The following is a 22812-nucleotide window of genomic DNA, read 5'->3' as shown; positions in this document are numbered from 1 at the left end:
AGACAAATACAAGTCCGCGAAAATGATACACTTCTGTTGAGTGTATTTCTTACAAAATCTGCTTACTCCGAAGATGGAGATTAAATGTTATGGACTAGGCAAGGGATGTCTAATGCAAAGCTTTTTATTCCCATGGAACTGATTTAGAAACATCTCAGGATTAATAAACGAGGCCATGGAGTCATGGCTTCCAGGTCGTATTCTAAGAACTGGTTAAAAGTAATTCTTCAACTTCTTTTACGTTGTTACCAGCATGTATGTTTATAGACCTATACTGTATCCCTCCTAGTTTCAGCTTTCCACACTAGTCTTGTCAAACTTACCTTATACTGAACTTACTACAGTTCTCTGCATTTTCATCTGGAAGGAGCAATGGGATCATAATTGCAGTAATCCGCAAGCGGAAGCACTAGGGGCTTGTGTAAAGGCTGAGTAATGGTTTTTATCTTGAGGTTTTTATCTTTTTTTTTTCGTGTATTTATAATTATGATAGCAGTAATAGTACTTCTTTCATAGTGATTCATAACAGCCTATGTCACTTTTTTTATATAACTTACCTGGGAAGTGTAGAAAGTTCCATGGTGATTCCGGTATCTCTTTCCTACGTGACGGTGGCTAGTGTACTGCCTATTGCATAGGTACAATAAGGGTTATTGTTCTCCACACGCATTACTTTTCACATAGGAACATTGATCTTTCTGCTGAGACTGCAAACAGTGCAAAGAGGAAATTCAGAGATCTATTCTACCTCTAAGAATTCCTCCAAGCTAAAGGAATGAGGAAATGACACAGGTTGTGCCCATGCTCTGTGTCTGTGAACAGGAGACTTCAGCCTCACCGTACACACTAGGCCAAACCTAGCCCTAATTTAAACAGGTACCCACTAGTTTGGAAAGATTATTATGTTTTTGCTGAATTTGCTCACTGTCATCTGTTGACAAAGTTTTCTCTAGTCATTAAAGATCTCAGCCATCTCTTTTTTATGCAAGAACATTTTATTTAAAACATTCTGGGATTTTGGAGAGCCCTGAACGTTTGCTGCAATCAGTCCCATCACTGTCCCTAGTGAAGTCTCTCAGCCCTAGGGGCTGGAGTTTCTCTGCTCATTTCCAGTAGTTCAGACAAATCCCCCTCACTAGTTTGTTGGGGGCTCCTACGGTCATTTAAATTTTACTTATTCATAAAGGAATAGCTGAGGCATTATCTTGGATAAAATTAACAAAAAATATTCTGAGAAAATACAGGGCCTATCATGCCTTATATGATTTGGTGTGTTTTTTTTGGTATGTTTTCGGTTTTGTTTTGGTTTTGTTTTGTTTTTTCTGTTTGTGGGGAGATATCCCTAAAGACTTTGACTGAGTGAATTTCTCTTTGTGTTAAGTCAACACTGTAATAAAAGCTCATTCAGAGATGCCGATTCTTTAATTGAATCTCTGATGACTTTTCTTTGTGGATCTTCTTCTGTTCTGATACAAGCTTTCTATGCATTATTAGTCAGTAATATATGGAGATAATACCTTGAAGAAGTGCTATATCCAAACAGGCATTAATCAGTTATTGAGACTTGCCTCAATGAAGTTTAATTCCCTAGAAGATAAACAAGTAAGAAGAAAATCCATGTACACAACTTGTTCATTGCACAGAAAGGAAAGAAATTAATGAACCCATCTGAAGCCATAAGAGACATCAGTATGGTTGCACACCCTGACGCGTTTCAAGCACTCTCCAATAAGTTTGGAATATATTGGTAAAGAAAGTGCAGTATGGATAAAAGCTCTCTTGGTGCTTATGTTCAGATGTAGGTGGAATGATTTCTCGTCATTTTTATTGAAGTCATAGTAAATACAGTATGCATTGACCTCTTCTCAGTCTGCGTGTGCATGTACGCAGCAAGGGAGTGGATTCAGTGATGTATCTCCTGACCTCGTCTTCACTGAAGACAGAGAAGATGATGCTTTCACATCATCAGCTGTTTGATTTCCTTTCCACTAGCCATAATTAACATTTATTCAGGCAACATTAGGAAGAACATAAATATTTCAAAGCAGCTAATTACAGCATCGAAAACATCCTCCAAGCTATTCGTTTAATGAGGATGTGCTTTGTTCCTGCAATAGTGTAACATTAATCTCATCAAGCAATTAAACAAAACAAAAACAGATACAACAGAGAAAGACGTATTTTTTTTTCTCCTGTTTACAAGAATGTTCACTTGCATTTCAGTAAGTTCCTTCTGACCATCATAAGCTATCTAAACCTCCTATGAACTGAGATTCAAACCTGAAGAACATACTCTGTGAAAATTTGCAGATTTCAGTAGAAATATTGTTTTGGTATAAACATGATGCTCACAGTGAAAAGGCGTAGTCTAAAATCGATACTGGGCTGGAAGTACTGGAAGAGAGTAGCCTGCTCGGATTCAGACAATGTACCTGTTGGCGCAAATAAGATTGTGTGTTTAACGGCTACTGCTTTTGCCTATTAACAGGAATCTGCTGTAAACAAAATTTACATTTCAGATGTATGATTATGGAGTAATACACATCCAAGCATACAGGGAAGGTTTTTTCTTGCTTGTTTGTTAGTTTTGTTTTCTGGTGAATGGAAGACCAGAATTTTTCTGTCTGGAAATATATCTCTTCATCTTCAAAATCTCCTTAAACACATTCTTGTGCAAGCAGACTCAGCAGAATTTTTTCAGTCTGCAGTATTAAAACACATTGCACAAAAATGCAATTTGTGGACTAATCAGAATTCTTTCAACTGAAAATGAAGTTTTATTCAAGATGTATCTTTTTTTTTTCCACTTTTCTTAAAACACTCTGCATCTGCATGGGTACAGAATGTTTACAGGTATCTCACTGTTGAATTATTAAAGACTGCAGTTTATTTTATTTCACAATCTATTAAATATTTAACAAGAAGGTAATAATAAAAATGAATAACGAATTAAATCTTTCCTTAAGCCAAGGCTCAGAACACTGATTCATGCATTTGAATCAAGACAGATGAGGGAGATACCTTTCAGTGCTGATTACTTCCCATTTATGATAATGTCTTCTAAATAACTGTCTTCTGCTTCTGTTAACAGGAAAAAATGCAGTTCCTCGATTTGGATTGTTTTAAAACAACTCTTTTAATGATGTAAGCATAAATACGTCAATACATACAAAATACAGGCTTCTTTAATTTATATACTGATCTGATAACTGGTTTTCCACTTTCAGAAGGGTTGGCTCTGTCCCCAGCCATATTAAGACAAGTTTTACTACTGAATCTGATAGAGAAGATACTTCTATTTCTAAGAAAATTTGATACCATCTTAGCATGCTGCATGACAAAGCTTTCAAAGTTTTGATGGCCTGTCAAAATGTTCAGGGTGGCAGAGCACAATATGTAGCACCTAAGGGTGAAGGCAAAGAGCAGATAGCAATGCCGTAGGGATAACTCAAAGTTATCTTCGATCTCACAGTAACAGCCACCGCTCTTGCCAGGCAGCTTTACTCCAGCACCCCCCATTCACCCCCCGGTCAAAACCCACTGCAACCGTCAAAAACTGCCCAGTAGGGGCACCCACCGGCCCGGCAACGGTCATACGTGGATCTGCCGCCCGGGGTGCGAGTGGGGCTGAGTCACGCGGGGGAGGCGGTGGGGGGTCTGGACAGGGGCGGCCGGTGGGCGGCGGGCAGGGCGGCTGACGCGCCCTCCCTGACTAAGGCTGATGCTCGTCCACGTGTCAGGGAGATGTTAAAAGTTTGGGCAGGGAGGGGGGCATACCCAGAAGAGCTTCTGGCAGGGTGGCAGCGCAGGGGACACCGCGGCCATGGGAAACCTCTGTCACCAGCAGCCGCCCGCAGCCCCTCCACGGCGAAGCCCGAGGAAGGCAGGGGACGGCGCGGCGCTGCCGGGCTCCCCGCTGCTTCTCCTCCTCCTCCTCGCCTCCTCGATGTCTGCTTGCAAAGGTGAGCAGCATCTCTCTCGCAACCCAGCCCCGCATTTTTTTTTGGGGGGTGGAGGGGGTGTCCCCATCAGTCTGCCAGCCCCTCCAGGGTCTGCACAGCGGGCTGCTGCGTGCCGCCGCCTGGCGCCCGGCGGGGCTGTGGAGGTTGCGGGGTTGGGAGCGGGGCAAGGACGTGCAGTAGGCAGCAACTGCCTGAGCACGGCTTCGGGGGTTGGTGTTGGGGGTTTCCCTCGCGTATCCCGGCGGGATTACTTTGTCCTGACAACTCTGCACTCCAGAGATGTGGGGAGGTGGGTTTCGTTAAAAGGGATTTCATTTCACACAATTTACTCTGGTTTAAAAGCTAAGAAAAGGGAAACGAGGTGAATCGCTGAATTGTAGGAAAATTTAGGACCCTCTGGGAATCCCTTAACCAAACCTGAAGCAAGATTTATTGCGTGAGGAATGCCTGGATGAAGAGTTAAGTGGGAGAGGATAGAGCCGCTGAGTGGCTTAAAGCATAGAGCTTGATTATCTCGATTTAATTTGAAACGTTGTCTTGCACCTGAAAACTGCTGGTTTTGTAGCAGAGAGTGCTTGTGGAACGAGCACAGCTAATGGGCTTTTTAACAAAACATACTGTCTTTTCTATTCTGTTTTCCCAGTCCAGATAGATTAACCACTCACACCTCGTGAAGTAACACTACAAAATAAGTTACTGTGCAAGGAATAGTTCTGCTTTGTTTGTATTATATGTTATGAGTGTGTGAGTTGCTTCCATTAGGAGCTTTTCTTCTGATTTGTTGTGGGGTTTTTTTTGTTTGGTTGGGTTGGGTTTTTTTGGTGTTTGTTCGTTTGTTTCCATATCAAGAATCAAAGAAAATCAAAGTACACCGTACATGACGTTCTGTTAAAAATAAATTCTGGAGATGTGGAAGAGAGGGGGGAAGGAAAAGGATGGCAAAGAGGTGCAATGGCACACAGTATTTCATCATTGTTCTTAAAAAAATTATTGCCTGGATCTCCTGTAGGGAGAGCAGTGGAGGGAAGAGAAGGTTTAAGAAGGGAATCCCAGGTTGAAAGCTGAATGAAGTTGTGCATCTGGCATTCTGCTGCCTTGGAAGAAGCTGAGTTTTTACAAGTCGTCAGACTATATCGTAGACTGTCAGTTTTGTAGGATTGCCTCCTATATGCTTCTTGTGAATAGGATTGTTTTCCTCAATAGCACTCTTTTATTTTTTTTCCCTTCATATGGGTATTTTGTGTATATTACAAGATAACTTACTGTTTCCCTGTGTGTGCTGTTGTGTGTAAACGATTGAAGTCCCAAGGGCTGCAGCACTGTTCTGGATGGGGTGATGAAGGGACACTGCTCAGCACTGGGGGGCACATAGTCCCAGGTGTGAGCACAAAACAGATGGGACTGCACATGAAATAGGAGTTTTGTGAATGAGTTAAGAAGAGTAAAAGAAAGTTGTGAGGTAGTGAAATAATTACATCTCCTCTGTCCAAAAGTTTATGCTCCGGACAACAATGACAACAACAAAGTGCAGGCTCTAATATTTAGGCTTTATTGCTTGTTTCCTTAAGCTTTACAGGCTATGGGATTTCTTCTGCTCGCCCTGGAAAGCCTTGGGAAACAGGCAATGGCAGAAACAGTGTTCAGTGACAGGCAGACAAAGGTTTAGTGGGTAAGGTGTGTTAATTTGAAGTGTTGCCCAGTCCCACTTTTGGCAACCAGGATACCAGTCCCAGGCAATACTTCTTCAATTTTAACATATCAGTTTAAAAATTGGGAACAAATGAAGAGAATTCTAGCACCTTTAATTTATTTGGTGTTCTTTCTTGAACAAAAACAAACATCCAATAAAGCAACTTTTAACTGAAAAGCAGTTTTCCTGTTATGTTATCCCACTTCTACGTAATGTAAAATTAAGAACGCTTTTTTTTTTTTTTTTTTTTTTTTGGAAGCATCCAGAATTATTACTCATCTTAAATCTGTGCCAGTAGCAAAATGTGGTTTTGAAATCCACCCCTAAATGCCTGGAACTAGCTACTGTTGCAATTATTGTTATTAGTGGTACATGCAAAACCAATTGAGATGATGGGCATTCATACACTGCTAACCTGGCCATTCTAGCTAAGTCTGCCTTCACCTCTTTGTTTAATTTGGTTCAATTCTTTGAAAAAAAATGTGACCACAGGTAATTATAGACTGTTTGGGAGGTTATAAAATCTCTATTGACCTGAGGTCTTTAAGAACAGTGTATAAAAGGGTCAGGCATGGGTAATAGGCAGCAGCTTTGGGCAGGGGGATAAATTGAATGACTTTCCAGGGTTTCCTGCAGTGCTCAGACTGTAGAGATAAAGCACCAATCTCCACCCCTGTGAGTTACAACACATCCCCTCACCAATATGCTTGTGTGGCATCTACTGTACTCACAATTCAGTGATGCTCATTTCTATTATTTAGAGAGAGTCTACTAATACACTGCTATTAGAAATATATGTCCAGATAAAATAACAATATGGAAAGGTGGGTATTCTGGACACTGAGTTGGGAGGGACCCAGAAACAGTGACTTCCAGGTCTGCAGCCTGGGTGGGCAGAGATGGAGAAAGGAGCTGCCCCCAAGCCAAGCACGGCATCACTGCAGCACTATGCAATTAATAACATATTTAATCTTCTAAGGGACTGAGCTTTTCCACCTTACATATACCAGGCAAAGGAAAAAAAATCCATTTACACATGTACTGTCTATCACCTTTTCAAAAACACTATATCCTTATAATTGCTATTATCCATATGTAAGTGTACATTACATAGCACTTGTTTAATTGTAACATACAACAAAGCAAAAGGTATGATCCAGATTCTCAACTTGCTGGAGGTGAGCTGAGTTTTTGGAAAGCTTGAGGCTGTAGCTGCAGGAATGTGTTTTCCTGAGCAGGTCATAGAATCTGAGAGCTGCCCCACAGGTTTTATTGCCTTCTACTTATTGCTGAGAATGGACTAATGTTAGCCTGACCCTTGCTGAAAGCTGGGTAACTTCCACACTAGGAGATGTGAGCAACTGTATCTGCTTTGAGCTTATGAAGAAGCTTCCTGCTGTGGTGCTAATAAAGAGCAGGCAGGAAGCACTGGACAAATCCCACAACACCTGGGGCCACAGGCCTCCTTAAGACCATACAGCTCTCAGACCTAGCAGTTAATAATGAGTGTGCTGGGTATCATATCGTGGTCAAAGTTTTTATTGAAATCACTGACATGGGATATGTGTACAAATGGCCTTTGCTGTACAGCATTGCTAAGCACGGTTTGTGGTTCCAGGTGCACCAATGCCACCCCAAGCACTCGAGGCAGATCAGGATTTGCAGATGTGGAAAGAGGTAAGCAGGATCGGCCCTATGGCTGACTCTCATTTCTGCTATGCACATCCTTGCTACAGTCACACCTCAATCTCCAGCACTTCTCTTGCATGTAGTTCAGGTGCTGCTTCTTTCAGTCCTGCTTCTCCTGCACTTCTCCTATCCTGACATCAACAAAGAGGTGAAACATCTTATTTTCCAGGTTTTCTGGACAGTTGTTCTAGGAAGATGTTGAAGCTGCGTGTTGAGATGTTGTTTGGAGAACTACATTTGAAAACAGTTGTCGTAAAACTGTCAATGACCAGGCAGTCACTGTCCCTGGAAGCAACACTGTGTCCCACCTGGTATTTTCATAGTCTGTACAGGATATACAGTAATTTTTTTCAAACTCATCCAATCTTCTTGCTTCTTCCATTCCACACGCAGGGCTGGGATGCTGTATTTAACTCTATCCTGGTCTCCCAGTTTACTAGGTAAGGGATAACGTACTGTGTCAATTAGCCCCTCTAACTTTTTGCTACTGATTGCTATCATAACTTCCACTGTCATCTTTGAAATGAATATTTGTTTTGACTTTAGGATGTGACACATGTGTTAACAAGGGCTCTGCATAACATGCGGAGAGGGTCTAGCCTGCACCTTGCATGCCCTGGCGTTGCTGTAACCTTTAAGTATTCTGTTGACATTTAGTTTTGTCTAATAGCTTCTGATAATAATAAAAAACAAGTGACTCACCAGGGATACAGATACAGAGAGTAAATTTCTTCCTATTGTGGCCACTGCAGGAGACACATCCCTTGCTGCCAGTTCCCCTGGACTCATTTCAGAAGCCTCAAACACCAACATATTTCTAGACTGGCACTTGAACAAGCCCTGGTGATATTTATGTCCTGGGCGAAAGTGGTTTTTTGGGAAGTAAGGTCCTGATAGCTTTTAGGAGTTCATGAAAAGGAGTTATTTACATTCGGGATTGAAAAATGCTATTCTGTACATTTCTGCATTTATTGCTAAGATTCACTGGTTGTAACACAGGATTTGCCCCTACACCAAGTGTAACGTGACGTTTTCATTGATTTTGGTGAACAAAAAAGTATGCATATTATACTAAATTCCATGTAAGATTGTGTAATGTAAGCAATACAAAACTTACCATTACAATAAGAATCATGCAGGACTGGGGACGATCTAAGGAAAAAGGATTAGTTGCATTGTTATATAACCTAAATCAACCTGATTACAGAATCATACTGGTTCACCAGAGTTTCTTGGAGTGAAAAGAATCAGCTCTTCCCCGTTTGTTACTTTATTAGTGGACCATTCAGGAGAAGCTGTGTCTCTAAATTAACCTAGTATTTCCCAGGAATGACTCTGAGTGTGTAAATATGGGAACTCTGTAACTAAGTGTTGTGTTCCTTTCCTGTCTCTCACATCCTTTTGTTTCTTTGTTATTTAACCAACCCCAAACAATTCACAAGTTCCCACCCTCAGGCCACATTTCTGAGATAGGAGAGAAAATTACTAAGAAGATGCATCAAGGATGATAGAAACTATTACATTTTTATTTTCTGTGGCTTTTCCTCAGCCCTTGCTTCATCCATGCAGGTTTTAGCTGAGGGAGACTTTGCCTTGCACTGTGCCCAACACAAAGCAGTCTCTGGCTTGTCCTGCTACTGAATGATGGGATGGTAGTTGTCTAAGAGTCACCTCCAGCTACAAACCAAGCACATATATGAACAAACAAAACCAAAACAAAACAAGACAAAAAAAAAAAAAACCCTTCACCAAGAAGAAACAGCAAAGTTTTAACTTATGCTACCAAAATGACTTCAGCTTGTTTTGTCATTTGCTGCTGATTTCTCCTTCTACATTTTCTTACTCTGAAAGTAGTGAAGCTGAACTAATATACCCAGAGATAAAAAACTGCAAGATGAAGGGAAATGAGAATGGAAAATATGTGTTACCAACAAAAACTGTCTGAAAGGGGAATTCTGTGAGCTATTAGCTTTCCCACTATCTCTGCTAATGCTTTCTCATAGATTGTCTCTAGAGAAATGAATCATCTCTTGTCTTGAAGTACTCAGATATGCACTATTTGTTTATTGCTTTTTTCATTTAATGTTTTCATTGCTAAAGAGTGTTGTTTAGGGCTTTTTACCTATAATGAAATACTAAGAGTCATTGCATTGCCTACTCTTTATTAAAAACAAAAACCAACCAACCAACAACAACAACAAAAACGCAAAATGAAACACCAAACCCGACGCATTTCTTTATGCAGTCTGTGAACGAGATGATTGGCAATGCTTTTTGGCACCTAGACAAAGAGTATCAAATATTCAATGGAAGAAATGGTGCATAACTATGCAGGCTGCTATTGATACAATTTTAAAGTTATATAATGAAAAGTTAAGCCTCTTCTTTTATTATTATTAAATCTTCAGTTGGAGTACTGGCAATTTTTTCTTTTCCTTGCAGGATCCTCTGAGATTTCAGCACTGACAATATTACTTCCATAAATTCAAATAACCATAATTCCATTTATTCTTCCTCCCCCATGAATAGCTGTTAAAAATATTCAGTGTTATGGGACTCCTAGAATCCCATATTAGAAAAGAGACAACAGGAGGATGTAATTGTCTACACAAGGTTGTGAACAGAAGGGAGACAATGGGTACGAATTCATTATTTCTCCCAAGACAAGATGGTGATAGCACCGCATGAAGCTGGTTTTGAAAAGACTGATCCAGACAAACACAAGGGGTATTTCGCACAGTGTTTAGGAAACCCTCACCACAAGACATTGTGGATGCTGAAAGCTTACAATGGTTCAGAGAGAGATTGCTCAAATTCACAGCACAGAAATCCTGTGTTTGGAGAGCATGGACTTTACTAGACCACTGGTCTCTTTTTAAGCTCTTCTTGGGTGGCAGTGCATGGCCATTTTTGGAGATAAGATGCAGAGCTAAGCGGACATTTATTTTGATCCAGCTGAAGTGGCTGGTGGGGGGGTGGGTCTTCTTGGTTTGTTTTGTGGATTTGTTTGTTGTGTTATTTTTGTGTCCATGTGTGTAACATTCCGTACCGTGCCGAAATGTTTAAGTTCAACAGCAGTGACTTCTTCCACAGTGCTCTTTGAGTTTAGATCCCTTGAAATATATCAAATATATCTCTTAGTAGCACTGTGATTTGGGAACCACCTCCTTTGAACAAAATCTTGTAAGGCTCCTCATTTGCCAAAGAAATCCGTGCAGACCTCAGGTGTTGGCTGCTTGGTGACTCACATAAATTGGCTGGCATGCATAAGTTGTGCTGGCACATATAATCACTTAAGAGATGTGTGTGCCATATACCTGCAGGGATGCAATTGGAGGAGTTGTGTTTGAGGACTGCTCACTGAATCACTTGCTTTACTTTTGTCATTTTCTTTGCAGTTTTGTGTAACCCAGTGATATCACAGAAGATATTTTATTTCATAGCCCATATCCCACAGGCTTAAAATAATAATTTGAAATATGACTTAGTTTGAGAAGGTTACAAATAAGAGGGGCATGAGGCAGGTATAAGAATAAAGGACACAGATATGTATGTGTTTGTTCAGATCAAGCAAGTATAAAGATTTTTACCTTGTAAAGGGCTTTTTCTCCCTCTTGAAGGCAAAATATTTAATTAATGTACCTATAAAGATTCCTTGTGGTGGACAACCTTTAGCTCCACTGAACTGTTTCTGAAAATACACATATTTCACTTATTTTTATTAATCTGACTTTTTAAAAAAGGACTGTGTGAACTTTTACAGATAGATGATGCATGTTCTGCCTACCTGTCCAGAGATTCTCAGCCTCAGGTGAGTCACACTGAGGTTACTTTGCTATTTTGATACTATTTGCTATATGCAGTAAGATTGGAAGTGTGATACCTGAATTCCTGTTTTCTTTGCATTAGGCATCCAGCGCACTGGAAGAACTTTGTTTTATGGTCATGGGATTTCTCCAGAAACCAGAGGTAACACACTCTAAAGACTACTTAGCATTTCTGAAGCCTGATCTCTCAGTGTGCCAGAGTCTACAATGAATTCTAAGGACTCGATATCTGAAGTGTCACTTGGTGCTGGAAGTAATACTATCGGTTCTTACTCTGAAATGCTATGTGTCCTAATCCAACACCTGTTAGAAATAATGAGGAGACTTCAATGTTTGGAAAATAATGTCCAGGTTGGATATAAGGCTTTCTGTGTTTTTATTGCTCTAGATTAGAAGAATTATGAGCTCTCAATTGAGAAATTAATTTACTAAGGAAAGTATAGGGATATACAAAGAAGCAACCACTAAACCCATCAACTCTTCTGGAGAGTAATCAATGCTCTTTAAAGGGTTTGAAAAGAGCAGTCACATTGATAAGCAAAGACACGTAATATATCTGTCAAGGAAGGATGATATTCTAATCCAGTACTGAAAAGTTTATAGTGTAATCAAAATTGCCCATTGCTTTTTCTTTTTTTTTTTTTTTTTTTTTTTTTTAACAAATAAAAGCTTCTCTACCGATTATTATTCCTACAGGGTTTAGATGAAAAAGACAACACCAAAAGGGTAAGATTTCTATGTATGTTTTATGATCACACTAAAATTGTCGAGAAAATAATAACACCCTTGCCCTGTTTTGTAGTAAAACCCCACTTTTAATTTTTTTGAACAGTTCTTATTTCATTATTCTAAGACTCATGACTCAGGCAACTCAGACAGCATGGTAAGTGGCACAGCATCTCCTTGTGAGTACACATGTGCTTTTGTGTAAAAACAAGGTAATGTTCTTTTCTCCAGTAGTCTCTCCAACCATATAGCAAGCTCAGAACTGGGAGCTTTGTGTTTGAGACATACGATGTGTTTTAATAACCTGGGAGAGGATCATCAATACTGGCCAAGTGTGCAAAAAAACAACCAAACACTCATAGAATCCAAACTGCATCTTAATCTTGTAGTTACAACATTTAAGAATCAGATCAAATGCTTATTTTTGATACTGGAACACAACATATGCAGTGAAACTGTGGATTTATAGAAGCAGAGAACATGACCATAAAGATAAAGAATTATTAATGATTTTTATTAATTATTAATTAAACTTTGTGTATTTATTTGTGCATGTCAAATATGTATCAGGCAAAATAAGTCAGACTTTGGATTATATTTCAAATGAAAAGTATGATTTTAAAAATAGCCTAGAATTGTTGCTATAAAAATATTCTCATAAGCCAACAATATAATCCAAAGTATGTGTGAACCATTCTTCCTTTTATAGTGCAAACATAATTCGTTATTTCTGTGTATCTATGTGGTTTTTATATGTACAATAGAATTTTGAGAAAGTTAAACATATTTGTCACTGTAGGGAGGAAATTCACACTGTCAAAGCTCAATTAGAATTGAAGCTGGCCAGTACTGTGAAGGACAATAAAAAAAAGGCTTTTTAAAATATATTAATGGCAAAAGGCAAACTGGAAGTATCATGGGCCCATTACTTGATGAGCATGGTCACCTTATAAACAGGGACATAGACAAAGCTGAGACATTCAATGCTTTCTTCACCTGGGTCTTCAACACTGATGATGGACTTAGGAACCCACATAACCCAGGGTTGGAAAACCATGACTGCGAGAATGATAAATTCCCAATTAATCCAGAACTTGTATGGGATTCGTCACTCCAGCTGAATTCCTACAAGTTGATGGAGCCTGACGGGATTCATCCAAGGGTGCTTAAAGAGCTGTCCAACATCATAGCGAGACCTCTCTCCATGATTTTTCAATGCTCCTGGGAATGTGGAGAAGTTCCAGTTGACTGGAAGCTGGCAAACATTGTCCCAGTCTACAGGAAGGGCAACAGGGATGACCCTGTCAGCCTCACTTCAGTGCCTGCCAAAATCATGGAGAAGATTGTTCTGGGAGTTATTGAAAAACATCTGAATGACAACGCAATCATTGGTCCAAGACAGCACGGCTTCATGAGGGGAAAGTCCTGCTTAACAAAATTAATTTCATTCTACGATAAGGTTACCCATCTAGTTGACCAATGGAAGCAGTTCAACGTGATCTTTTTGGATTTCAGTAAAGCCTTTGAGACTGTCTCTCACAGTATCCTCCTGGACAAGATGTTCAGCTGGGTAAACACACAATGCACTGGATGAACAATTGGCTGATGGGCCGGTCTCAAAGAGTTCTAGTTAATGGGGTTATGTCAGGCTGGTGACCAGTCACTAGTGGGGTTCCACAGGGATCCATCTTAGGGCCAGAGCGCTTCCATGTCTATATAAATTACTTAGACTGAGGACTTGAGGGAATACTTAGCAAGTTTGCTGATGACACAAAATTAGGAGGAGCTGTCAACACTCTCAAGGGCAGAGATGCCCTGTAGAGGGTTCTGGACAAATTGGAGAACTAGGTGATCACCAACTGCATGAAGTTCAACAAGGGCAAGTACCGGATTTTGCACCTGGGACATGGTAACCCTGGCTGTACATACAGACTGGGGAATGAGATGCTGGAAAGCAGCTCCACAGAGAGGGATCTGGGGGTTCTGGTTGATGGCAAGTTGAACATGAGCCAGCAGGGTGCCCTGCCAGCCAAGAGGGCCACTCGTGTCCTGGGTGCATCAAGCACAGCATTGCCAGCCGGGCAGGGAGGTGATTGTCCCGCTCTGCTCTGCACTGGTGCGGCCTCACCTGGAGCACTGTGTGCAGTTCTGGGCACCACAGGATAAAAAAGATATTAAGCTACTAGAAAGTGTCCAGAAGAGGGCTATGAAGTTGGTGAAGAGTTTGGAGAGGAAGTCATATGAGGAGTGGCTGAAGTAACTTGGTTTGTTCAGCCTGGAGGAGACTAAGAGGAGACCTCACTGCAGTCTACAGCTTCCTCACAAGGGGAGGAGGAAGGGCAGGTGTGGAACTCTTCTCTCTGGTGACCAATGACAGAACCCAAGGGAATGGCAGGAAGATGTGCCAGGGGAGGTTTAGGTTGGACATTAGGAAAAGGTTCTTCACCCAGAGGGTGATGGAGCACTGGGACAGGCTCCCCAGAGAGGTGTCACAGCTCCAAGCCTGACAGTGTTCAAGAAGAGTCTGGACAATGCCCTCAGACACATGGTGTGAACTGTGGGTTTGTCATATGCAGGGACAGGAGTTGGACTTCATGGTCCTTGTGGGTCCCTTCCAACTCAGGACATCCTATGATTCTATATTAATATTTTCCTCATTTCTTAACAATCATTAATGTCCATTCTTGCCTTGTTCTTTACATTTCTTCAGAAATATGTGGTGTATTTCCTAGAAAGTGATATTGGTGGCATTGGGGTCAATGTTTTCATGATAGAGCAGCTCTGGAGGTTTTAATGGTGATCAAGGCACAGTGAAATGGGCTATTTCTGCTGCTGCTCCTGCTTCAGAGGTTATTGCACCCCCTTCATCCCCATCCCCAATACCTTTACCCCTGCCTGTCTCCAGAGATCACTGCTTTCTCACTTCTTCTGCTTAGCTGTTCAGGTGACTATTTTCTAGCCCAGTTCTCAGAGACCCTAACTTAGGTGAGACCCATCATTGTTTGGCTTGATTAACTTTTCTCTACTAACTGCAAGACAGATCCCAAGTGGCCAGCTGGGGTGACCTTTAACTCCTCCGCTACACATCAGACCTCTACTTTTCAGCTATTCTGATGCCACACTGCCTACCTTAAGCAGACATTGCAAAATTGGGTCCAAGTGGGCAAGCTTATTTTATCTATTAAATATATTATCAGTTCAGCAACTCTAATTATTCCAGAAATTCTATTTCCCTTTATCACTTCTCTAAGAAGAGTTGTATAAAAAAAGGGATTATTTTAAAATTATGTTTATATGAGTTGAAAGTTGAAATTGGTTGACAGAACATGGGTTTTCTACTTTACTTCTCTCTGTGGACCTCTCTCCACAAGCCCACATGGTTGTGTTTTGCCAGGGTGGCACTTACATTTCACACTATGCCACTGTGCTTAACCAGCCTGTGTGCAAGCATAAAGTCTTGTTAAAATCAAGGAATTTCAGGATTTGAGCTTGTCTTTTAGGTAGAGTAACCATTGCCATGGTTACACATTTTACTTGAGAACTGATCCCTCCTGCAAACTATTTTCTTGTAAAAAACAAACAAAACAAAAAAACAAAACAAGAACCACAACAAAACACAAACAAAAACAACCAAACAAACAACCCACAAAAAAACAAAACCCAACATTTGTCTTGCTCCAATTTAAGTTACTTTGAAGTAAAATCAACTTTTCAGTACAATGGAGATCAAAGCTGCTAACTTCCATTGGCAGATAATAATAGAAGTGCTAGTAGGAGTGGTGTATTTCTCTGTACCAATCGAAGAGGTGGACCAAAGTCTGAATAATTGCAATTGCCTGGGCAAGAAGTCTGTAAACAGTTCCGAGCTTTCAGTGAGTCAAGGTGAGGACACATAGCTTTTCCCGTCATTGTTGTTTGAATCCCATTCATAGTGTAAATATAAATGTTGGTTCCTGTTTGTTGTCAAGTCAGAATGTTTAAAATTATGTTTCTCAATTAACATCTTCAGTTCTTTTTTGGTGCCTCTTTGGTCCATAAGTCAATATTGCGGGAAGAGACTTTTTTTCTGCATCATAAGGTCCGAATTTCATTGTTGCTCATGTGTCTGTGTTCGTGTCCTCTCAGTCGTCTGTCCTGCATCCCTTGCTGCAACTTGTTCCCCAGCTAAATGAGAGAAGACTGAAGAGATACGAAGAGGACGTATGTATCTTGAACTCTGCATGCTTGCTTTCTCACACTTTGTGATTCATCAGCTCTTCTAAACATGTCCTTGTAGACCTTTCTGCTCGTAACATTTTTATTTTCATGATTTAAAAGTAACTCTATAGTGTTTAGGAATGAGTCCAGGGTGGGCAGATATAACTTTGTGGCAAAAGGCAAGCATTTTATCAAGCTACTTTTGGAAGTTACATTATTTTCATCAAATTTTTAAAGTAGAAATGAATGAATGAATGAGTATTACATGTTTCCTTAGTAATTTTTTCAAGTGGCTAATTTTTAAAAGTCCTGTCTCCTATGATTTGTATTATTGTACTCATAACTAGTAGTACATGGAAATATCAACAGTTAGAATTCCAACCATAACTGCTGTGATAACCAGCAGCCTTCAATTTGCAATCATGACGTGACACTTATGTTTACATGTTAACCCAGCTACACACAGAAGCAAGTGCGTAACTAAGGTTGTTATTTCAGTGGGACTGTTCACATGCTCAGTGACAGGCTCTTTGCTACGTAAGAATCATAGTTCCACCTAAAAGTTTGAATGCAGAATTTGTGGCACTTTCAACTCCCATGTTGAGTAACAGTATTTTGTGAATTACAGATACAGGAATCTTCTAGAATAGTCAGTGCTATCATAGATAATTGGATTAAAGTAGATGGTGCAAAAACTTCATCAATCCTTAAGCAGAATAAGGGTTGTAGTCTGACTAGGATTTGTTTGAAAGGGAATGGAATACAGTCACAGTTGTATAATAGTAACATTTTTAAGAAAGAAGGTGTAATAACAAAAGCCTCACTAGTTCAGGCTATATTTAATCAGTCCAGCAACCTGTGTGAAGCAGTGTCTTGCTGTGCATAGACAGGAAAAAGGTGGAAGGACCAGGGGAAATGTGGAGTGATCAGTCCTCTGGTACCCTCTCTAGGTTCTGGCAGGGACATCCTAGAGAACTTCTGAGCTGAAGGCTTCATCTGGACTATTATGTAAAATAGTTAATGAATTTAACCTCCTTTGATTTTTTTTTCCTATGTGTTTTAAATTATTATTTATTTTGGAATATCTTCTAATTTGGCATTTAGGCCTAGAAAGTGAAGAGCTTGTTAATTCCCAATGAAGACGTGTAATAGTAAATACATACTTGCATTCATTTTCTTCTGTACAGCTGAAGCCAAGAGAAGAAATGACATGGCCAACACTCACAGAATATAGCCATTTTAAAATATTAATATAAATTTAAGGAAACAATGAAAACAGTTCTAAACTGAATTGCATTTTATAGAAAGCAACTCTTTCTGATTTCTTGTTCTCAACTCCTGCAGTGAGCATCAGTTCCCTTGTTAAAGGTGTTGTTTATTCCTGTGCAGTGCATAAACACCAGACATTTACAAAGGGCTAGCACCTTCTGGAATCCATGTCCTTCGCACACTCTCTTGGTTTTGGTATTTTTGCATTCACCTTATTTGTTTTAATGTCATAATAAATCTTTGAAATTAATCCATATTATGCTTATCGTATTTGTTTGTTTATATTTCAGTATAAGAGTTTAAAATCCATTCTAAATGTTACTGCTGAGCAGTTTTTAAGAAAATTAAGAAAATACTGAAATAATTTGCCATTAAAAATAACTACAATAATTATTCCCTGACTGTGAGGAAGCTATAAATCTGTTTTTCCAAGAGAATCTACCAGATGGGCTGATGGGGATATGGCCTGGGTAAATGTTAAAGCCAGTGGAGGATCAGAACAGCCCTGCCTCAGATGAGCAGAGGAACTCCGGCCCTCCACGGATCAGGAAGCCCCCATGTCCCTGTGGGCTGCCAACCTTTGGCTGGACTGTCTGACCCTGGTGTCACAGAATGTGCTTCAGAAAGGGTCATCTTGCTGACTTTTTTCTTTTTTCCTAATGCTGGAAAGAAAACCAGAGCCAGCTGTACATGAACACACTCAGCTCTCTCCCCAGCCAGACAAGGAATTGAGAAGGTGGATTGGTGAAGGATGCTTTATTAAATTTATTATTTTCCCCAGTTTGGCCTGACACCAGATTTTGTCATGAATTTGATTCCTCTTGAGCTCCATCTTGACTCAAATAATGTGATCTAAGAAGCAGCAAGAGCACTTTATTCACAAGTCAATCTAAGAGATGAAACAAGAGAGCTTAGAAGGCAGGCACTAGGCTCTAAATAAACGTACTTCTTCCTGAATACATACGTTTCTGTATACATGTATACATGCAGGCTTGTGAATATACATGCTTGTACACTATAGCATGTATTAGTTATTTTGTAACATTTCCAAAACCTTGGAAGTTCAGAAGGCATGGCTTATACTGAAGACATATTTTAGCCTCAGTTGTTTTCTAAAACCAACCTTCTGACATGAAACCAAACAAGGAAACTGTAATCTTCTTTATGGGGCGTCTGGCTGTAAGCAAGGAATCGCATATTAACATAAATCACAATTCTTTATTAGTAATTGTACTCTTGATTCCTTTTATGTTCAAGATCAACTTCCTTAATTTGCAACACTGCCTGTTTTGTTTGTTTTTACTTTTGTTGACACATAGAATAGGAAAGGTAGAAAAATAATGAAACGTAAATAAAACACTCAAATGATGATGTACAAGACCCCATTAACAGACAAACTTTTAGCCTTTTAAAGATAAAAACCTATAGTATTTAATGGGTATTCCAGGTGATGTTAGAATGAGGTGGACAATACATATAAAAATAATGCAGATGTTTTACATGCAGCAAAGAAACTGAGTATAATGTTGTACCTGATGAACTAAGTAAAAATTAAAAGCAAGACTGAAAAATGATGTATAGTTTAAATTCTACATCCTTTGAAAGCTTCACTGGGTGTAAGCTACTCTTGTGTTTGGAAATGATGGGAGCCACCCTGTTTTACACAATTCTTACTGTATTAGAATAGAGCATGGAGTAATTTCTTTCAAAGATAACTCAGATTATGATCCTTACCAAAGAGATCATATGAGTCCAGTTTTTAATTGAGAAATACTGTAATTGCTAAATAAATTGAAGTTAAATTTTATGTTCTGGTAAGCACAAGACTTGAACTATTTTGTTTCTCAATTGGCCTGTCTCTTCACCTGCTGGGCAGACACTCTTATCTGATATTAACACAAGCAATGAGAATACTGCGTTTTAGTTTATGTGTTCTCTAATCATGAAGGTCCCATTAAGGCAACTAGATACGTCATGCTTTGTACTTGTTATAGTTAAATGGAATTTCTATTTTCTTCATCCTTCATTCCTCCCCCCTTGCTGTACAGTTCACTAGATGATTGTTTCTCAACGTGGGCAGCACAGATAGGATAGAACGTCATAAGTGCTGGTCTTTTATTTGGGAATTAACCTGGGAGGGCTGACCATGATACACCTCTGGGAATAGTATGGGATCTCATTTCTGGGAGGAGCCCAAGTATTTCTGGTGTTTTAAGCTTTGCATTGTTGTCCTTCTGCAAGGTGCAAAGACCAACTCTATTTCATCCGTAGAGACTCCGCTATGGTGAAAACTCTCCAGTTGTGTCTGGGTAATGAAACCAGGAAAGTCAAAGGCAAAGGCTGCTCATCATAACTAGTACCATTCTAAAGCAATCTGAACTGATCCAAAACTTGAGGTGGAATTTGGCCTTCATTCGTGTGTTTTCTGCTGTTTCTACATAACAACACTAATTTCTTGTTATTGACATGGAGAAATATATATAAAGTATGCCTTAAGGGGCAAGACTGTATAGTACTACTGAAGAAATACTTTTAATATGACACATGCAACCTCTCTATATGGATTCGCTTACAAGAGTAAATATGATTGAAAATACCTCTTTTTCAGGAAGAACTTAAAGGACCTGGAGGGATCCAAAGTAGAGGCTACTTTTTCTACAGGGTATGCTTTGACTTTTTTTCTTTCCATTCCGTGATGAGTGTTATGAAACAAAATGTAGAGAAACCAGTGAATTACAGTAAGAATTACTGTGACTGAGAAAACTTGTTTCAGTAAGAGCATCCCACCATTTAGGACTGCTCAAGATCTGCTCCAGACATTTTCTTGGATTAAAATAAAGGCACAGTAGGAAGTTTTTGTACATATCTTAATGTTTGTGTATACATGATACCATGCTGTGTCTTAATAAGTCATTGGTTATTATGGACATAATTCTCAGAGAAAGTTCTGGAAAATATGCCATCTGGACAATCCTTCCAAAGCACTGTTCAATATGGTATGTTTGCATGGGATATAAATACAATGCCATGCTTACATACTCTACTAAAACAGATACTGGGCCTGAGCTTCACATTTTCCTTGTTTTGACCAGTAAGATTAGAAACTAGATACAGAAATTCTCTTGAGAATGAAACTACTCTGTTCATCTTTGATGCCATTGAGCCTTTTTACTCTATTTTTGCAAAATTGAGCAAGTTAAAGATGGCAAGTCAAACTTAATAATAATTCTCTTGATTTTCGTTAATCTTTTATTTTTCTATTTAATTAAGAAAGTGCCTAATTAAAAGAAGGCAAGTTTGTATAGTTATACTTCTTATATATCAGGATTGGATCTTTAGAGTTCTTATGACAAGTGAAAGTTATGGGTAATATTAACACGGATGCGTTCATGTTAGCAGAGTGAAAAGCAAATTCTTATTAAGCTCAGCAAGAGATTTCTTTTCATCAGCTTTAGTAGACATTGCATCAAGTTCCTTTGTAGTGCAAAGTATTTCTGAAATTATTATACCATGGTGAAAACGGAGAAACTCTTTGCCTATGTTAAAGAACACAGTCTAAAAATAAAACCACTGAGTAACATGCATTTCTTTGTTAATTACAACAAACACTTATAATGCAATAATAACAACAACCTGGAAGCACATCTTAAGAAAATGCAAAAAGAATGAGGGATAATGGTCTCATAGAGTGAGTTCTTGTGGCTTTCTCCTCCTTATAAAATCACACAAGATGGGTATAATTCATTCTTCAAACTGTATACAGTAATTTTCACTGCATAATTCTTCTCCAGAGGAGGAGACAATAACTGGCCTCAGGTTTATCTTTAATGATGATCACATTGGCAGAACTGAGAAATTTCCCAATTCCTATACATACCAAGTTGGGTGGGGCTTTGTTACTGAAACCAGGCAGTTTTATACAGTGCTTATTGGATATTTGTCTTTCAGCCACGCAATGGAAGGAGATCAGTGGATTTTCGCTAAGAAGGTATTTATTTAATGTTTTTAATCACAATCTGTATTTAACTTAGTTTATTTTTATACAAATAGTGCACACTATTTATATTGACTAGTCTCATCAAGCCTTTAACTGTTTTGTCAACTCAGATTTCTGCAGACAAGCTTCTCCTAGATGTGCTAAATTCACCTGTCTTCAGGTGAAGTGACTACGAACTGTTGGTACTCAAGTCCCAGAACTGAGAACACAAAGCTGTTTCAGGCAGCAAGAAATGGAAAATATCCCAGATCTGTAAACAGTTTGGAAAAATAAGAATGATGATAAGTCTATGTCAGGAAGAACTGATTCAACTACCTATCAAACACATAATAACATCCTGGGGGTAAGCCCCCTGTTCTAATACAGAAAAAAGTCTCGTGCTGAAACTGAGTACAGATTTCAGGATTTAATTTCAAATCCTTCAACTCTTTGAGGTGATATGAAAAAATTTCCCTATGCCAATGTTATAATGCTGTTTTCTAATACATCTTACATCTCTATCATGTTTTAAGTATGTAGTGTTATATCTTACCAACAGCTAAAGCTTTTTCTTATTTTTCAGGATTTTAGACTCCTGACTTAGCATTAATGCTGCAAGAATGCTGAGTACATGGACATACGGTTTTCCTTACGAAAATTATTTGTTTCTAATGTACAATTAAAAATAATTAGAATGTAAATGTTCTTAAATTAGATCCTGTTAAGGATTCAAATGTTCCTTTACTTTGTTGATTATATTAAAACTTGTTGTTTCCTAGTGTTATGTTTACAACTGTGTGAGATGCAACTGTAAAAAAGTCACTTATGTATGCATGCAACAGACATTGCCTCTAACAATGTTGCTATGTACATTTATTTTCCCTTATAAATAAAGGCACTCAGTCAGAGAGTTGTTTTAATGAGAATGTTTGTCATGTAGACTACTGTGTTTCTTCAGAATATATTGTAAGTGATTTGCGCGGTCTTTAAAATCACAGCTTATCTAGGCAGGGCAAACAAAATGATGTTCTCTGCCCCTGTACTTCCTTCACTGTAGCCTGTGGACTTCTGGCAATCTGCAGGGTCAAGATGAATTCTCTGCAGGTGGTCTACAGAACTATATTGATGATAAAGGAATTGGTAGTCCTTGATAAGCCTTAAGGTTAATAGTGTTTCATTGGCCGAAAAAAATTAGAATCTCTGTCCCGTTACCTAAAGGAAATTGAATAAGATGCATGTTTTGAAGAAATATTTTTACTTAATTCAACTAAAATAGAGTGGCTTAATGCAGCATGGCTCTTATTCAGAAGAATACTTAACTGTGTTATTCACCTTCTTCCAGAATTAGGATCCATTTGAGAACTCCAGTGCTTTTGATGTAGAATTAAAGAAATTCCACTCAAAAGAACAAGTTAGCTTCGCAATTTTCCTGGTTTCTCTCTTCAAGTTTTTTTTTCACACCAGGATTGTGTTAAA

The 22812-nt window shown here is 39.1% G+C and overlaps 1 protein-coding gene across 2 annotated transcripts; it reads left to right on the top strand.

Annotated features, from left to right (window-relative positions):
• The first annotated feature begins 3465 nt into the window (after positions 1–3465).
• Positions 3466–22248, top strand: NMU (neuromedin U). 2 transcript variants are annotated; one of them, XM_065060946.1, is made up of 10 exons: positions 3466–3962; positions 7271–7329; positions 11105–11152; positions 11251–11310; positions 11865–11894; positions 12001–12051; positions 16020–16094; positions 19969–20022; positions 21309–21348; positions 21920–22248. In XM_065060946.1, exons 1-9 carry the CDS (start codon positions 3824–3826, stop codon positions 21342–21344), a joined length of 552 nt encoding a protein of 183 aa, XP_064917018.1. In that variant the 5' UTR covers positions 3466–3823; the 3' UTR covers positions 21345–21348; positions 21920–22248. The 2 variants fall into 2 exon arrangements, with proteins under 2 accessions (XP_064917018.1, XP_064917019.1); XM_065060947.1 differs by lacking the exons at positions 11865–11894; positions 12001–12051 and having other exon boundaries at positions 3467–3962.
• Positions 22249–22812: the final 564 nt, after the last annotated feature.

The sequence above is a fragment of the Columba livia genome, chromosome 4 (genome assembly GCF_036013475.1).
Source record: "Columba livia isolate bColLiv1 breed racing homer chromosome 4, bColLiv1.pat.W.v2, whole genome shotgun sequence".
NCBI classification, from domain to species: domain Eukaryota; kingdom Metazoa; phylum Chordata; class Aves; order Columbiformes; family Columbidae; genus Columba; species Columba livia.
The sequence above is the reverse complement of the archived record's forward strand: the minus strand, read 5'-3'. Positions and strand labels throughout refer to the sequence as shown.